The sequence below is a fragment of the Solea senegalensis genome, unplaced genomic scaffold (assembly GCF_019176455.1).
Source record: "Solea senegalensis isolate Sse05_10M unplaced genomic scaffold, IFAPA_SoseM_1 scf7180000017642, whole genome shotgun sequence".
Taxonomy (NCBI): domain Eukaryota; kingdom Metazoa; phylum Chordata; class Actinopteri; order Pleuronectiformes; family Soleidae; genus Solea; species Solea senegalensis.
The window spans coordinates 85,922-101,895 of record NW_025322473.1 but is presented as its reverse complement, the minus strand read 5'-3'; the positions used below and the strand labels follow the sequence as shown (position 1 = coordinate 101,895).

General features: G+C 38.5%; 2 protein-coding genes across 2 annotated transcripts; one reads left to right on the top strand and one right to left on the bottom strand.

The window, feature by feature from the left end:
- The first annotated feature begins 1,933 nt into the window (after positions 1-1,933).
- Positions 1,934-6,540, top strand: LOC122764736 (peptidyl-prolyl cis-trans isomerase-like). The gene is made up of 5 exons (XM_044018655.1): positions 1,934-2,105; positions 3,503-3,533; positions 4,601-4,689; positions 4,765-4,937; positions 6,244-6,540. The coding sequence occupies exons 1-5, from the start codon at positions 2,037-2,039 to the stop codon at positions 6,377-6,379; spliced, it is 498 nt and encodes a 165-aa protein (XP_043874590.1). The 5' UTR covers positions 1,934-2,036; the 3' UTR covers positions 6,380-6,540.
- A 2,346-nt stretch (positions 6,541-8,886) lies between these two features.
- On the bottom strand, positions 8,887-15,914 carry LOC122764747 (dual specificity protein phosphatase 26-like). Its single transcript, XM_044018671.1, has 4 exons — positions 15,722-15,914; positions 14,789-14,972; positions 14,145-14,356; positions 8,887-13,300 (listed from the first exon to the last, which is right to left on the bottom strand). The coding sequence occupies exons 2-4, from the start codon at positions 14,965-14,967 to the stop codon at positions 13,089-13,091; spliced, it is 603 nt and encodes a 200-aa protein (XP_043874606.1). The 5' UTR covers positions 14,968-14,972; positions 15,722-15,914; the 3' UTR covers positions 8,887-13,088.
- Between the last annotated feature and the right edge of the window lie 60 nt (positions 15,915-15,974).

The window sequence follows — 15,974 nt, the reverse complement described above, 5'->3', positions numbered from 1 at the left end:
AACGTGTGTGTGTGTGTGTGTGTCTTTATCAAATGAATTGTTCCTCATCACTGTTGGCTCTGTACACATGCTGTAAAATTCTATTTAAAACCACCACACCAACACAAGGTTGTATATTCATATACTGTATATGTATATGTATATATATATACATATATATACATATACATACATGATGCATGTATGATATGAAGTAATGCAGTTTAAAAAAAACACCACTTTTTTCTATAAATGTAACATTAACTCAACAACAACAGCAGCAGCAGAGACGACGTTACCTGCTACACAATAATGTTATATTTGGAAATGACGGACTATTTAACTGCAAATTTCTAAAGGGAAAAAAAAAACATTTTTTAATTTGTAAAGTATTACATATTTTTTGTAATTATTGCCATCATTTTCTATTTATTTTCTAATCATAATTGATGTTGTGCCTACAGTTCTGTTGTCATTTCTTTCCTGAAAGTCAAAATCACAATAAAAAGAATGACTTTATTTGACATGAGTTTGTTTTTAAGGCTCTGATGTCAAGTATTGTTGGTATTTTAACCAGATGTGTTGTGTTGTCTTGTCAGCTCATTGTGTGTTATGCTGCAGGTGCTCAGTGTTGCCAGGCAACCAGTAGTCATTTATCAATGTGTAATGTTATCATTGTAAACAGAAGTTATTTTTATTGATATTTACAATGTGTGAACGTGTTATTTATGAATATTTATCTCAAGCAAACATTGTGACTGTGTGCGACTGTGCAGTAAATATATAAATATGATGTTTTTAAACAAGACTTTTATAAATATTTGAGCAAAATCATTGTTAAATATTTTAGTAAAGATGATGATTATTATATTATTATATTATTATTATAGTATATCATTAGGCCCCGAGCTCTCACACAGTGGTGCGAGGACTTATTGTTATTCTAGGAATTTTTATTATTATTTTTCTCTCCACAGAATCTCTAATTTGACCCCGAAACATGCGTAAAAACGGACAACGGAAAATTGGCGCGCAAATCAGAACTGCCGAGAAATTAGATATATAATGGATATAATGGATAATGGTTATAATGGAAATAATGGAAATGTGAAAAACCAATGCAAAATGGCTCAGTAGCGCCCCCTCAGGTCAAAGCCTATGGAGTGGCTGAAATTTAGTTGCCGAATTTCACAAAATTTGGCGGAAACATCGTTCGGCCCAAGACGAACAAAAGATCCCACTGGGACCACGATCTCAATGCAACAGGAAGTCGGCCATTTTGATTCATAACTGAACGAAAAACGCATCATATTGTACTAGCCCCATCCAAGTTGAGAAGCTATTAAAAACTTTCACAGATTCAAAAGGGCGTGGCCACGACAGCCGTCTGAATTTTGGCGAATTTGTCATACATTGGCTTGAGACGCCGCCCCTGAACGCGTCTACGAATGCGAACTTCACCCAAACATGATGTCAGACATTTTGAATTCCGCCATTTCGCAGCTAAACAGGAAGTGCCCTGTAACTCACCCGTATATTGATCGATTGGCTCAAAACTTGATATGTGAGATTAATTATCGTTATTATTAATTATCAAATAATTTAATTCTGATTCTTAAGCAACAGTTTCACTGTTGTTCAAAGTCGTCACATTTCGAGGCTAAAATAAGCTCAGACTCAGAACTCTTGACAAAAGCCACTGCCTTTCTTCTTGGTCGGGGGCTGTGATTGGCTGTGATTGGCTGTGATGATGTGACTGTGATTGGCTGTGATTGGCTGTGATGGACTGTGATTGGCTGTGATTGGCTGTGATGGATTGGCTGTGATGATTGGCTGTGATTGGCTGTGATGGACTGTGATGGGCTGTGATTGGCTGTGATGGACTGTGATGGGCTGTGATTGGCTGACCGCTTCCTCTACGTCACAGTGTCCTCACAGTCTTGTGTATATGTGTGTGTGCGCAGTGATGCACAGACGCAGTGAGAGTGACGCAGTGACCGTGAAGTAGCAGCGGCTTTTCTCTCCAGCACAAACAGCGCGGAGGTGCGTTTGCGACCATGGGAAACCCCAGAGTTTTCTTCGACATCACTGTTGACGGCGCCAACATCGGCAGGATTATCATGGAGGTGAGAAGGAAAAAAACGCACACTCTTTATTTTGATATTTTAACTACGATTTAACTTCAGACTGAAGCTCTCTGTTCTCAGCTGCGGCTTCTATGCTTCCACATCTACACGCTAAGAGTTTGTCTACATATTTTCTGTAAATGTGGAAACAAACTAAAACCTGGTCCTGGTTCACGGAAACGCCCATTTGCATCAACAGCATCATTTCTTTTTATCCATGACAGAGACAGACAGACAGACAGACAGACAGTGCAGTCACATCTGTGCTCACATGAAACCATGAAGTGAATGAAAGGATTAGTCCACCAACAAATAAGTGCTTACAGAGCTAATCAGTCAATATTTCGAGCTTCTCCAATGTCTGTCCAAGTAGTGACTGTGACTAATAGTAATAATAACAATAATAGTAATAATCAATCAAAACATTGAATATATTCTTTTTATTTGGGGATGGTGTTAAAAATTAAATCCTTTCTTTTTCTTTTTTAAACATCATTTTGTCTGTTTGATGCTTAGAATATTGCTCGTTTTTTTTAGATATTTAAAAATGTGACTTCTTATAACGTGTCTCGTATTCGCTGTCTAAAAATGTGTTTACATTTGTTGCCTTAAGGACAAAAATGTCTTGAATCCCATCAAGAAGTCATTCATCACCTCCCTGTCATTAGAACAGACAAATCATGAGTTCCTTTTTAAAAAAGGGAGACATGACACAACATAACATAGAAAAAAGTGTAATATTGCAAATTGCAATATAAGGGTTCAAATACTAAGGCTCTGGCGTCTTTGGCTGAATGAGCCCATGATTGTTTAGGATGATATTTTAGTTTTTTTAACGTGACCTCAAACTTTATAATTACACAATATATTGTGTGTGTGTATATATATACATGTATTTATATATATGTTTGTATATATGTATATACATGTATTTATATATATGTTTGTATATATGTATATACATGTATTTATATATATGTTTGTATATATGTTTATACACATACAGTATATATACAGTATATACATATGTGTGTGTATATATATATACATATGTATATATGTATATATATACATATGTATATATATACATATATATATACATATATATATGTATATATATATATATATATATATATATATATATATATATATATATACATATGATGAATGCAGACTTCATAAACCATGTGAGTTTGTTCCCAGGGATTTGTTGGTATAAAATGAAAATGTCCGATTTAGAAATAGAACATACAATAACAACTATAGTAAAACTATAGTATATGGAACAATATAAATGGGAAGGAGCATTCATAAGTGGTATATACTGTATTATATATTGTTGAGCATCTTGATTAATGTTGTGCTCTTTTGTCTTGTTTTCTTGTTTTGTTTCTCAGCTGCGGGCTGATGTGGTCCCAAAGACGGCAGGTGGGTAGGCGGCGTTGTGTCACAGACGAGCTCCCACGCAGCAGTAACACACATGTTCAATTCCTGTAGGTTGACACAGCTGAATATCTGCTCCTTGAGTTAAAAGTGAGGCTGAAACAAGGACAGAAGGAAACAGAGGAAGATAGAATCAGCCTCTGCTTTAGTGATGCTGACCCACATAGACCATTGTTACAGTCACTCGGCCTCATTTATACTCAGTGTGCACAGAAAACAAGGAGACTCCAAAGAAATGAGGTTGCCTGCGTCAGTCTCATTTTCACCAGATTGGACTTTCATTTATTTTAGGTTTCTGGAACTAACTGTTCTGTTTCAGGTGTAAACCAGTGTATGTGTATGTCGTTGTATTGAAACGACACGTGAATCTACTGCCCTCTCTGGTCAAATATCAGCTACTACATCCGTCTCTGACTGTTTTTAAAGGCTTTGAAACATTATTTCATGAAAGGATCTAAAACTGTCGTATGTAACTTTTACTCATTAACAGATGTTAAGTGCTGCTACATTCACTGTCAACGGAGTTTACACAATTAGTTTTGCACTGTTTACATCTCGTGTCTTCAAACTAAGATCATTCACAGCCCAGAGAGTGAATGCACATCGCATTCCAAAATTATAAATAAAAAACAAGAATCATTTTCTAGCTTTACGGTCGTATTATCATATATTCATCAACTGTTCAAAGAAATCAGGAAATAAATACAAGATTTAAAGAGAAATGATCCACACACTGTTTTTGAACATCGTTTTAACGTATTGATGGAGAATGTTCTACACTTTGAATACTGAATACAATGGTGTCGGTTCACACCAATAACTCATTTTTGATTAATGAAGCCAAAAATTGAGCAACTGAGAACTGGTATTTACTGCAGGGTTACTGACGCCGGACTGCTTCACCAGAAATAGGAACTTCATAATGAAAGAAAATCAATTATTCACGATGAACGTCACAGACTGAAGCTATAAATAAATAATGCCGTGAAACCTTTATCTGTCCTCGTCGGTCCGAGTTCACTTGAGGAGTAACGCTTCGTCTTCTCTGACAGAAAACTTCCGTGCTCTGTGCACTGGAGAGAAAGGCTTCGGCTACAAGGGCTCCACGTTTCACCGCATCATCCCCAAGTTCATGTGCCAGGTACAGACACGCGGACTGAACGTCATGCCTGTGTTAGCACTTTAACGCATGTGCTCAGTCCTCTTTGTTCCTCAGGGCGGAGACTTTACCAACCACAACGGCACCGGGGGCAAATCCATCTACGGGGAGAAGTTTGCCGACGAGAACTTCCAGCTGAAACACGTGGGCTCCGGGATTCTGTCCATGGCTAACGCTGGGCCCAACACCAACGGCTCACAGTTCTTCATCTGCACAGATACCACTGACTGGTGAGTGTCTTTGTCCGAGGGCACCGTCCACACTTGTGACAAAAGCTGCTACTGCACCACCCAATGAAAGAATTATAAGAAAAGAATTATAAAGCAAATCGAGCAGCAGAAAGAAAGTTTGGAGTGAGTGAAAAACAGAGGTAACTCTTAAAAAGTGCTAAATCTCCAACCTAATTCTCCTAATTCTCAAATGTGTCTCCGTGTGATCGTAGCTGTGTTTACATGGGCACAAATAATTAAGATTAATAGCACCGGAGTAAAGATTTGGGTTGTCATGTGTCATGTTCACAGCAAACTGTAGGTGGGGGTCAAATAGACACAGCACTTCCTAACACTTCCTGTTTCCTGTTTCAAAATAAAAGCTCTCCGGCATTTCACTTCCCTAATTCCAATCTTTGTTTTTCAAACAGACACAGCACTTCCTGTTCCTGTTTCAAGATAAAAGCTCTCTGGCATTTCAGTTCCCTAATTCCAAGCTTTGTTTTTCAAACAGACACAGCACTTCCTGTTCCTGTTTCAAGATAAAAGCTCTCTGGCATTTCAGTTCCCTAATTCCAAGCTTTGTTTTTCAAACAGACACAGCACTTCCTGTTCCTGTTTCAAGATAAAAGCTCTCTGGCATTTCAGTTCCCTAATTCCAAGCTTTGTTTTTCAAACAGACACAGCACTTCCTGTTCCTGTTTCAAGATAAAAGCTCTCTGGCATTTCAGTCCTAATTCCAATCTTTGTTTTCAAACAGACACAGCACTTCCTGTTCCTGTTTCAGATAAAAGCTCTCTGGCATTTCAGTTCCCTAATTCCAAGCTTTGTTTTCAAACAGACACAGCACTTCCTGTTCCTGTTTCAAGATAAAAGCTCTCTGGCATTTCAGTGCCCTAATTCCAATCTTTGTTTTTCAAACAGACACAGCACTTCCTGTTCCTGTTTCAAGATAAAAGCTCTCTGGCATTTCAGTTCCCTAATTCCAAGCTTTGTTTTCAAACAGACACAGCACTTCCTTTTCCTGTTTCAAGATAAAAGCTCTCTGGCATTTCAGTTCCCTAATTCCAAGCTTTGTTTTTCAAACAGACACAGCACTTCCTGTTCCTGTTTCAAGATAAAAGCTCTCAGGATTTGCGGCTTCATACTGAAGAGTTCTACGTATCGCATTTACCACACTAGAGGCCCCACATTCAGTCCCTGAATGACAGTTTAGAGTATTTGACTCAGAGTGACAGGGACATTTTCTGCATTCATGTGAAAGCGGGCAGTTTGTACTTGTTTGCATGTGTGGGTCCTGCATACTGATCATCTCCTCTCTCCTCAGGCTAAACGGGAAGCATGTGGTGTTTGGCAGCGTGGTGGAGGGCAGTGATGTTGTCAAGGCGATGGAGAAGCAAGGCACAAAGAATGGAACTCCTAAAGCCAAGGTTGTCATTGCAGACAGCGGTGAACTCAAATAGATGAATCCTTCACACTTTATCTCTGACTCAGTCCATATCTGTGTTATCTGTAGAAAACAAACTCTTACTCCTCTGATTTTTGCCTACAGTTCATTCAGTGTCATATTTTGTATAAACAGAACCTGACTTAATAATAAAGAAGATTCATCTCTGTTCTCTTATTCTCTTGTTTGTATGTACAGTGTGTATTTATTCAGCAACTTTAGCAACAACAACATTTATTTTGGAGTTGTTTTTTTAATACACTCACCACTAGAGGTCAACATAGGCACCCAAAAGCTGTGTGTGTGTAATTTAGATTAATTCGTCTTTAAAAGCATCGCTGTTAGGATATTTTGTTTATTCTCACTAGGGTCATGGCCTGATTTAATGATTAGCACATGTTTTTAGCACTGTAATATCATACAGCCTACAACATTATTAAAAACATAAACGTCCACTAAACACTATCTCAGCAAAAACTATGACACCAAGACATAAATACCCTATTAAAATAACTCGGACTACAAGTAAGGAAGCCACAGGAAAACGATTACATGCTGTAATAAGCAATTATTTAACTGTTAATGTTTTAAAATGTCATTCATCTCTACATTTTTTTATGACTTCACTTCAACAGCAGCAACAGATGAAAATGATGATGAGAGTCATAAGTTGAACCAGCAACACAGACAGATGGTAAACTTTATATACGACCTATACTATACTATACTATACTATACTAACTAACTATACTATATGCTACCAATGAACTATGATTGGACTCTTCCACTAATGAGGTAAACTTCAAATATTATCAAATGGTTATTTTGATTTAAGTGACAATTTTTCCCTTTTACCTTTAACACCTAATCTTCATCACTGTTAAAATCCCAAGTCTCCACCTCACCTGCCTCATCACTGCCACACCTACCTGGACCACACCCCTAATCCTATATAATCCGCCCCTTCCGCCCTTTGATCCCCCTATTTTCCCTCCAAACAATCCACGAGAACAAAGGAACACTGGCCGTGAGTTTTATGGACGTTTTACTCATTTAATGATTCATTTGGTTGATACAACATTTACTTATTGTTAGTGTTTCATGTTACTAGATTCCTGAGTTTAATCCTTTGTTAAAGAGAGGAAAGTAAGAGTGGATGCATTATTGATGTAAGTCTAAGAAAACCTCATTTCTTCTTTGATACTTGCTAGATCGTAATATTTCCTTTATCATTTTCATATAGACAAATCATCCACCAGCGACCATTACTTAAAAATAAAATAATGTGCACATATGATGTTCAGTGAATCACCTCCACTATAGTGTACAGTTTTTTTCAATCACTCTTCTGTTACTGATATGTCGCTGCCGATAAACCTATAAAATATCTATTTTTGATAATAGAGTGACGAGATGCAATTTTATATTCCCTTTGAGGTATTTTTGTGTATGTGTAGTGGAAAAGTTAAAAAAAGCTTTATTAAAAAAGAAAAAACAAAACATAAACTCTGCACGTGCTTCACACTGTTATCATTTCAATAACACATCTTTCCATCGGAGCTCAACCCATACGATCACACGGTCTAATCAATAACTCAATAAGTATTCAATAAATAGAGTAATGTAAATATCTGTATGAACTATGGCAAATAAAGTGCAAAGTGCTGCTATTAATGTACTTTCCAGTTATTGTGTAAAAGAACATGATGCCCTTGGTTACATAAACAAAACACACAATAACAGTTTTCTTTTGATTTATTTGTGACGAAGTTATCAAAAACAAAGTATCAGTGCTCAGTGTTGGTCACAGTAAAAACATAAAAACACAAGTCTACAAAGCAACTTGCAGTAGTACACAGATTAAGGCATCGACATCTCCCTTCAAAGAGAGAATCGTAGTAAATAAATAAATGAAAACACATTTAAAAAAAGTCAAGTTTCCCTACAGGCAGGTCACTGTAAGAAAAACAAAGCTGTCATCAGTATGTAACTATAGAAACGGTGAGTGACTCACAACCGATCACAGCACAGTAAAACCACAAATACAAAACACACACATCCAGTACAGCAAAGGTCCACGGTTACGTCATGTGACCGTTTCAAAAGTGATCTGATGGAAACATCAGTCTACGAACATAGAGATTCAGACCTGCGCTCAATTTAGAGAGGGTCCAATAACCTCTGTGGAGAAAACCCACTCACACACGGGGACAACATGCAAACTCACAGGCCCTCGGTTGAACCGGGAATCGAAGATCTAATCAGAATTCAAATTGGTGACCTTCTGGCTGTGAGGCAACAGTGCTACCCACCTAAACCCCGTGAGACCCCCAGGAAAGCACAGACGAATAAAAAATGTTAAACTGCACCTTTAAAGTTCCACTACAGTTGCTCGTGCAGCACATTCAGTACAAATCCACACAATTCACAACACGTGTGTTTCAGACGGACACTTGAGGTAATCGCTAAAAACACGCCGTGTACATTTTAGCATTGGTGCATCTGGGGTTTTTTTTTGGGGGCATGAGAACACAAGTAGCCTCACTAACATTGGGGGTGTTTGTCCAAGTCAAGGATCCTTCCTTGAATCCTTGACTTGGACACTGCGCTCTCCTGTCGTCCAGGCAGTTGGTAGCTTTTACAATGGCACGTTCGTGGTGTTGTCTCCAACTGCACAGTGTTCTAAATAATACTTACACCAGCATAAACTCATAAAGTTGACAATTATCCAACTACCACTTCTGCTCTGGACAGCTGAGAATCACTGTACAGTTGACGCTAACGTTGCCTTTAATGTTCCATTTGGACTCAATACAGGGGAGAATTTAAAGGACCAGTGCGTAAGATTTAGTGGTAACTACAGATTGTTCCGTTCACATGTGAATAACGCCAAGCTCAGCTGTTCACACCTGGCATTTAAATATGTCCTGGATATGTCGCCTGTGACCACATGACCTGTCTTTCCCCGCCCCTTTGTTCAAATACGCACTCAGTATGTTTCAAGACAAACTTAAGTCAAGCTACAGTGTAACTACTGCAGACAGTAGCTATAACTGTAGCTTCAGTTATAGCTACTTCAGACAGTAGCTACAACTTTAGCTACAGTTGTAACTACTACAGACAGTAGCTACAACTTTAGCTTCAGTTATAGCTACTACAGACAGTAGCTATAACTGAAGCTACAGTTATAGCTACAGTTGTAAGTACTTCAGACAGTAGCTACAACTTTAGCTACAGTTGTAACTACTTCAGACAGTAGCTACAACTTTAGCTACAGTTGTAACTACTACAGACAGTAGCTACAACTTTAGCTACAGTTGTAACTACTACAGACAGTAGCTACAACTTTAGCTACAGTTGTAACTACTACAGACAGTAGCTACAACTTTAGCTACAGTTGTAACTACTACAGACAGTAGCTACAACTTTAGCTTCAGTTATAGCTACTACAGACAGTAGCTATAACTGAAGCTACAGTTATAGCTACAGTTGTAAGTACTTCAGACAGTAGCTACAACTTTAGCTACAGTTGTAACTACTACAGACAGTAGCTACAACTTTAGCTTTAGTTATAGCTATAGTTGTAACTACTACAGACAGTAGCTACAACTTTAGCTTCAGTTATAGCTACAGTTGTAACTACTACAGACAGTAGCTATAACTGAAGCTACAGTTGTAGCTACTGCAGACAGTAGCTACAACTTTAGCTTCAGTTAAAGCTACAGTTGTAGCTATAACTTAGAGCCTTCCATTAAAATGTCAAATACGTTAAGCTGAAAAAATCAAATGGCGAGTGAACGTTAGTACACAAATGAAGAACAAATCCTTTCTGGTATGTGAAGGCCACCGTAGTTTCTGACGTGCTTCCATGTCACTGGGTCTTACACACTGGACCTTTAAATCACACATGAGCGCAGTTTATCTTTTCCATACGGGCTGCAGTCAATCAAAACAAACTTTTATTATTTTATTTTATTAAATAGATTATTTCAGTCTAATGAAAAAAAACAGAGTGACTGTACTGGATTGAAAAAATACACTCGGCATACTTCACACCTAATTGAATACTGTAGACGTTATGTTACTATGCACAAAGTCACCACAGACGATACTGCGAGAATAAGACTGATAGGCTACATAGCTGCACTGGTTTGAGATCTGGGCTACAACTAGAGAGTGAGCAGATCAGGGCACTTCATGACAACACTCTGAATCTACCAAGGTCTAGTGGAGGGAAGATTTCCAGAGACTGAAACTGTCGTTTGCCCTCTGCAGTGATTACAAAACACAGCAGAGGTGACTGTTGTCCAGGGCTGCATGTGGATATTTCAGGGCCCTACATAAACAAAAGCATTAGGGCCCCCTGAATCCCAACCCTGAGCCATCACTCCTTGTATTTGCATACAGGAGATCCAGACTAAAAAGAACACTGCAGCTGAAACAAAGCTGTTGTTTAATTGATTAAAAGAATGTAAATGTCAAATTGTATATATTTATTGATCATAAAAATGACTAATGTTCAGTGGCTCCAGCTTTTAAATGGTGTTTAGCATTTTCTGATGCTACGGAAGTGTAGCACTGGCACAGGACAGAAAAATATGATATAAATATACAAGTTTTCTTGTTATAATGACATCTAATAATGGGATTGTTTCTCATCATAACAAGATAGTTTCTCGTTTTACCAAGATCATATGATAGATATGTTATAACAACAGAGTTTCTTGTTTATGATGAGATAGTTTTACCATTATTCTTATTTTAGCGAGAAAGTTCAGTTTTCTCCTTATTAAGTGATAGTTTCTTGTTTTAACAAGAAACTCTCTGCTTCCATATGATACAATTGACGTAAGCTAATTTAAGTTTGTGTTGCCTTCTCTGAATATTCATGAACCCAGAACCTAGAACCCCGATTACCCAGATTACAACTCTGTCACCTTGTAAACCACTAATTACATGTAATAAAAAAGTGAATTTTCCCACTGAACTTTGAACCTTTAAGGGAGAAAGTCTGGTTTAACAACCTGAGACTTCTCAGGCTGTCTCATGTAAGACAAAGCAGCAGATGTATTCTTAATACGTCTTGTACTTTAACAGCCTGAGCCTTTAATTCAGTGGGTAAAATATGCTTCTGTTATCATCACCCCCCACTACCCTTGAATTGGCATTTTATTTTTTTAATACCTTTTTTTTTTTTAGATTTTGAGGCTAAACAATGAATCAATGAATCAAAGAAATCACCAGCCATAATATTCAATACATTACGGCCTTATGTAACACTGACAAGACTTTATGGCGACACCAGGTGGCAGTGTTTGTACTGTTCTTCATACTAGAGCAGTGAGACAGTGTAGACTGTAAATTCCTGAAACAACAAATGAGATGACATCATCATCATCGCCGTCGTCATCATCAATTACTGATTATGTTAAAAGTTGTGAAGGAAAATGTCTACACTTGTTAAAATTAGACTTCACATCTTAATAAGTTTCAGTGGAATGGTCTGAAGTTTGATTAACAAGAAATCCGGGATTGTTGATCATCAAGAGTCTTCTTGTGAACCAGTGGTCAGGGGTTTGGGTCCACTGTGTCCACTGTGTCCACTGTGTCCACTGTGTCACCCAGACTCTTTTTAAATTGAAATAAATTGTTATTTTTCATAGCAAAAATATATTGTTTCTGGTTTCCTCACTAAATGAATTATTTTGTGACCTTTTCAGATTCACACTGGTCCCTCTCTCTCAGTTGGGAACAACAATGTTAAACATACTGTAATACATTCATTTATATTTTTTACATTTAGCAGCCCCCTCTGGCTTCTAAATGGGATTATGACACGCAGCTAAGTACAGAAACCAAATGTCAAATGTTACGGTTCCTTCAAATGAGCTCTTATTTATGAGATGAATCAATTTGAACCCCTTATTTCGTATTCACGACGTGAATTGTGATATTTTTGCTCAGCTTTTCTGGTGGAGTCAAGTGAAGTTCACTTTTCAGTGGACAAAAAGTTAAAACAGAGTCATTTAAGTCATATTTTGGTTATTTCTGTTAAACCTGTGCACCAGCTGGCTAGCTAGCTAGCTAGCTAGGCAAGTTTTTGAATGTACCTTTTGCTCCATCAACGCGGCGTGTCCGTGGACACATTTTTTTCACCAGCCAAACGTATAGATTTCTATTTGTGTGAAACGTTTGAAAACGTGTTAGTTTGAAATGACTTTGTTCATTTCAGGAAAAATGTCCTTATTTTTTCCTCCTGCACGCAAGCTAGCCAGCTAGGCAAGGGTAACGTTGCCATGTCGTAAGCGTGAGTTCACACAGGTGTCTCGCACCTTGAACACACCTTTAGCTACATCAACATGACTTGCTCGTAGGCAAATAGGCACAATTTTACCACCAAACTGAAGGATTTTGCTGGTTTTACCGCTACGTTAGAGGACAGAGCACGTTTGAAGACTTTAAAAATATTTTAAAGGACTTTTAGAAATTGTACAGTGGGCTACGGTTTACTGTCTGGTATTTAAATGTACATATGCTACTCTCCTGGTGATTTACTACCATGTGCTACTCAAGGTAATAAGAATGAAGATAGTGATATGAGTCAAACCCTGGCATCACCTGCTGCCTCCCACATCCACAGATTGCTCCTGACCTGGTCCCATAATCTCCCCTCGTTTAAACCAGATGAGCTCCGACTTCAGCCTGCACGGCCGCTCACGCCGTCTTCAGCTCTGCGGCGACGTCTTGCGGCTCTCTCTCAGGATGCCGTCCAGGCCGTTGAGCTGGCGGAGGAAACCTCTGTTAGGGGTGACGCCTCTGTGGTCTTTCACCGTCTTGATGGCCTCCACCAGGGTCAGGTTTTGCCGGATCATCAGGTAGGCCAACACCAGTGTGGCTGAGCGGCTCACACCCACAGTGCAGTGGACCAGCACCTTACCTGCACAGGAATAATGACATGAACTGAACTATGTTCGGTTCCACATGTTTTACACATGTGTGCAATTCTGTTACGTCATTTTTCCTTCTCTCGCTCTACTAGTGGTGTTCAAAATAATACGTTCACAATGCAGACGTGGACAGTTCAGTGCGTATAACGTGTAGATTAGTCTCAAGATCATATTTGTCTGACTGCTTATCTTGATGATTAAGATTAATTAAATGATAAGGCCGTGTTTTTAACCACCTGATTATTAGCTTGGTTAAAGTGGTTAATTACAACTATTTTTTTCAAAGTCTCTTTATCGATTAAAATCTTCATCATTAAGCAACAATGTTCCAAACTCATCAGTAAAAACAGAGGTGTTGCTTTGCTTTGATAAACTTCTACAAACAGTTTGTAGCCAGAAAGACGAGATGAAGCAGCATGTTTTTGAGAGTTCATAGACTTAAAGGTGCAGTGTGTAAAATGAAGGTGAGAAAATCTTGAAGATAAAATAATCATACTTAATTGTTTTCTAAGTGTTCAATTCCCTGACTGTATGAATTGTTTTTAATTAATGTTATTATTCATTAATGAGGCCTTTCTATTTATGTCCGGGTCAGTTCTATATATATTGCCCACAACCGATGAATCAAACATCTTTTTACTTTTGATGCTAACTGAATAGATTCACTAACACATTTGGAAAGGAGGTTTTGTTTAGTGGGTTAAATCACATTTTCAGCACTTCCAGCAGTGTGCACAGTAAAATCAGCACTGACTACACATTAGTACTTCCCACAAGCACACTCTAAAACACCAGGACAAACAACTGAAGTGCTGTCCACATTCACAGACTAACCTCCACTCGTCAGAGCTTTGTGAATGAACTCTGCTGCCGGATAGAAGTTAACACTCATGTCAAAGGTGGGGGAGTCATGGGCCTCGATGCCATGGTAGGTGATGTTCATCCCAGCGTAATACTCGGCCCCGCCGCGCCACTTACTCTGCGCACAGTTGAGGATGTGTGTGATGCCCAGTTTGGCCAGTTCACGCCGATCTGATGCGATGTCTCTGCGGAGAGGAGAGGAGAGGAGAGGAGAGAGAGAGGAGAGGAGAGGGAGAGGAGAGGAGAGGAGAGGAGAGGAGAGGAGAGGAGAAAGGAGTTTTTCTTTTCTGTTTTTTACACTTCAGCAAAAGTCAGACAAACTGGTTTTCACTTGTATCACTAGGTTTCATTATTATATATACAGTATATTATACATATTCTTATATCTATAGAAGGTGTAGAATGTAACGGTGTAAGAACATAAGGATGTAAGGTGTAAGGACATAAGGGTGTAAGGATGTAACGATATAAGGTGTAAGGATGAGAGTGAATAGTGTGAATGGACTTGCACCTTTGGTCCTATGTCTGCTGGGAGTGTCCCCAGCGTCCCCCACGACCCTCATCGGTAGCCAGTGAATGAATGTATGAATAAATGTGTTGTCATGTCATAAACTCACTGGTCTCCTATGTAAAGTCTCGGCCACACTTGGTCGGCATGGTTACAGGCAGTCTTTCCCGTGCAGAGCAGCCTCTCCAGCTCGGACACACTCAGGATCGGGGAGACACGCTCCGAGTCTTTTCTGTTGGGAGACCTGGAGCTGCTCCGAGAGCGAGAGAACCGTGACATGAACGCCATCGAGTCTGAGTGAGGAGGAAAACAACCATGATTAAATAATGAGGATTTTCACACCGTCTCCCCCCAATTCATCCATCGTGTCTGCTAAGTTATTATGATCTTATAAGATGCAGCTTCACGATGATCATAAGAGAAATTCACCACTGTTAACTTATTGTAAATATTATCCCATCACTAGTTAGAAGTTGGTGAAAAATATTATAAACACCTTTTTTTAAAAAGGTTTTTAAAGCATGTTTTTATTAGCAGTGGCTGATTATTACCTTATTATTTTTGACAAATGCTACTAAGTGCATTCAATCTTTATCATTTCACCCCAAAGTTCACTTGATTAAGTTTAGTTTTGTTAACATTGGCTTTATACATTATTCCTCACTAAATATGAAAGTACAAGTGTTGTTTTTATCATTTATTCATTTTCTCCATTAATCAGTTTGTTGTTTGGTCCATGAAACCTCAAACTCAGGATGTTCTCAGACTCCACAAACCAACATTAGTCAGTTTGTTTTTTTATTTGTTAAAAAAACACTCAAACTGATTCATTGATCTCAAAACACATGTCGATTCATGAAGTATCGATTGATAGTCAATTACTTGTTGTAGCATCAGTGTATTGAATTATTTTGCGTATGATTTGTTATTAGTCTGTTACATTTCATCAGATCAGCCACACACACACACATGTATATATAATATAAGTGTATGTATAAATACCCATATATAAGAACATTAGATTACATAAGAAACATTTTACCTGTAGCTTTGTTGCGTGGAACACTGAAGGCTCATCCAGACAAATCAAAATAAACGTCAGACTGAAGGACCTCTGTTTGTTTATTTGTTTCCGTGTGTGAGCAGCGCTACAGGGTGATGTGCTCCGCCGCCATGTTGACTCATGTATTAGCTGTGAGAAGATGATGAGGATGAGGAGGAGGAGGAGGATGAAGATGAAGAGGATGAGGATGAATGGATGAGCTGCTGCTGCTGCTGCTGCTGCTTCACCACCT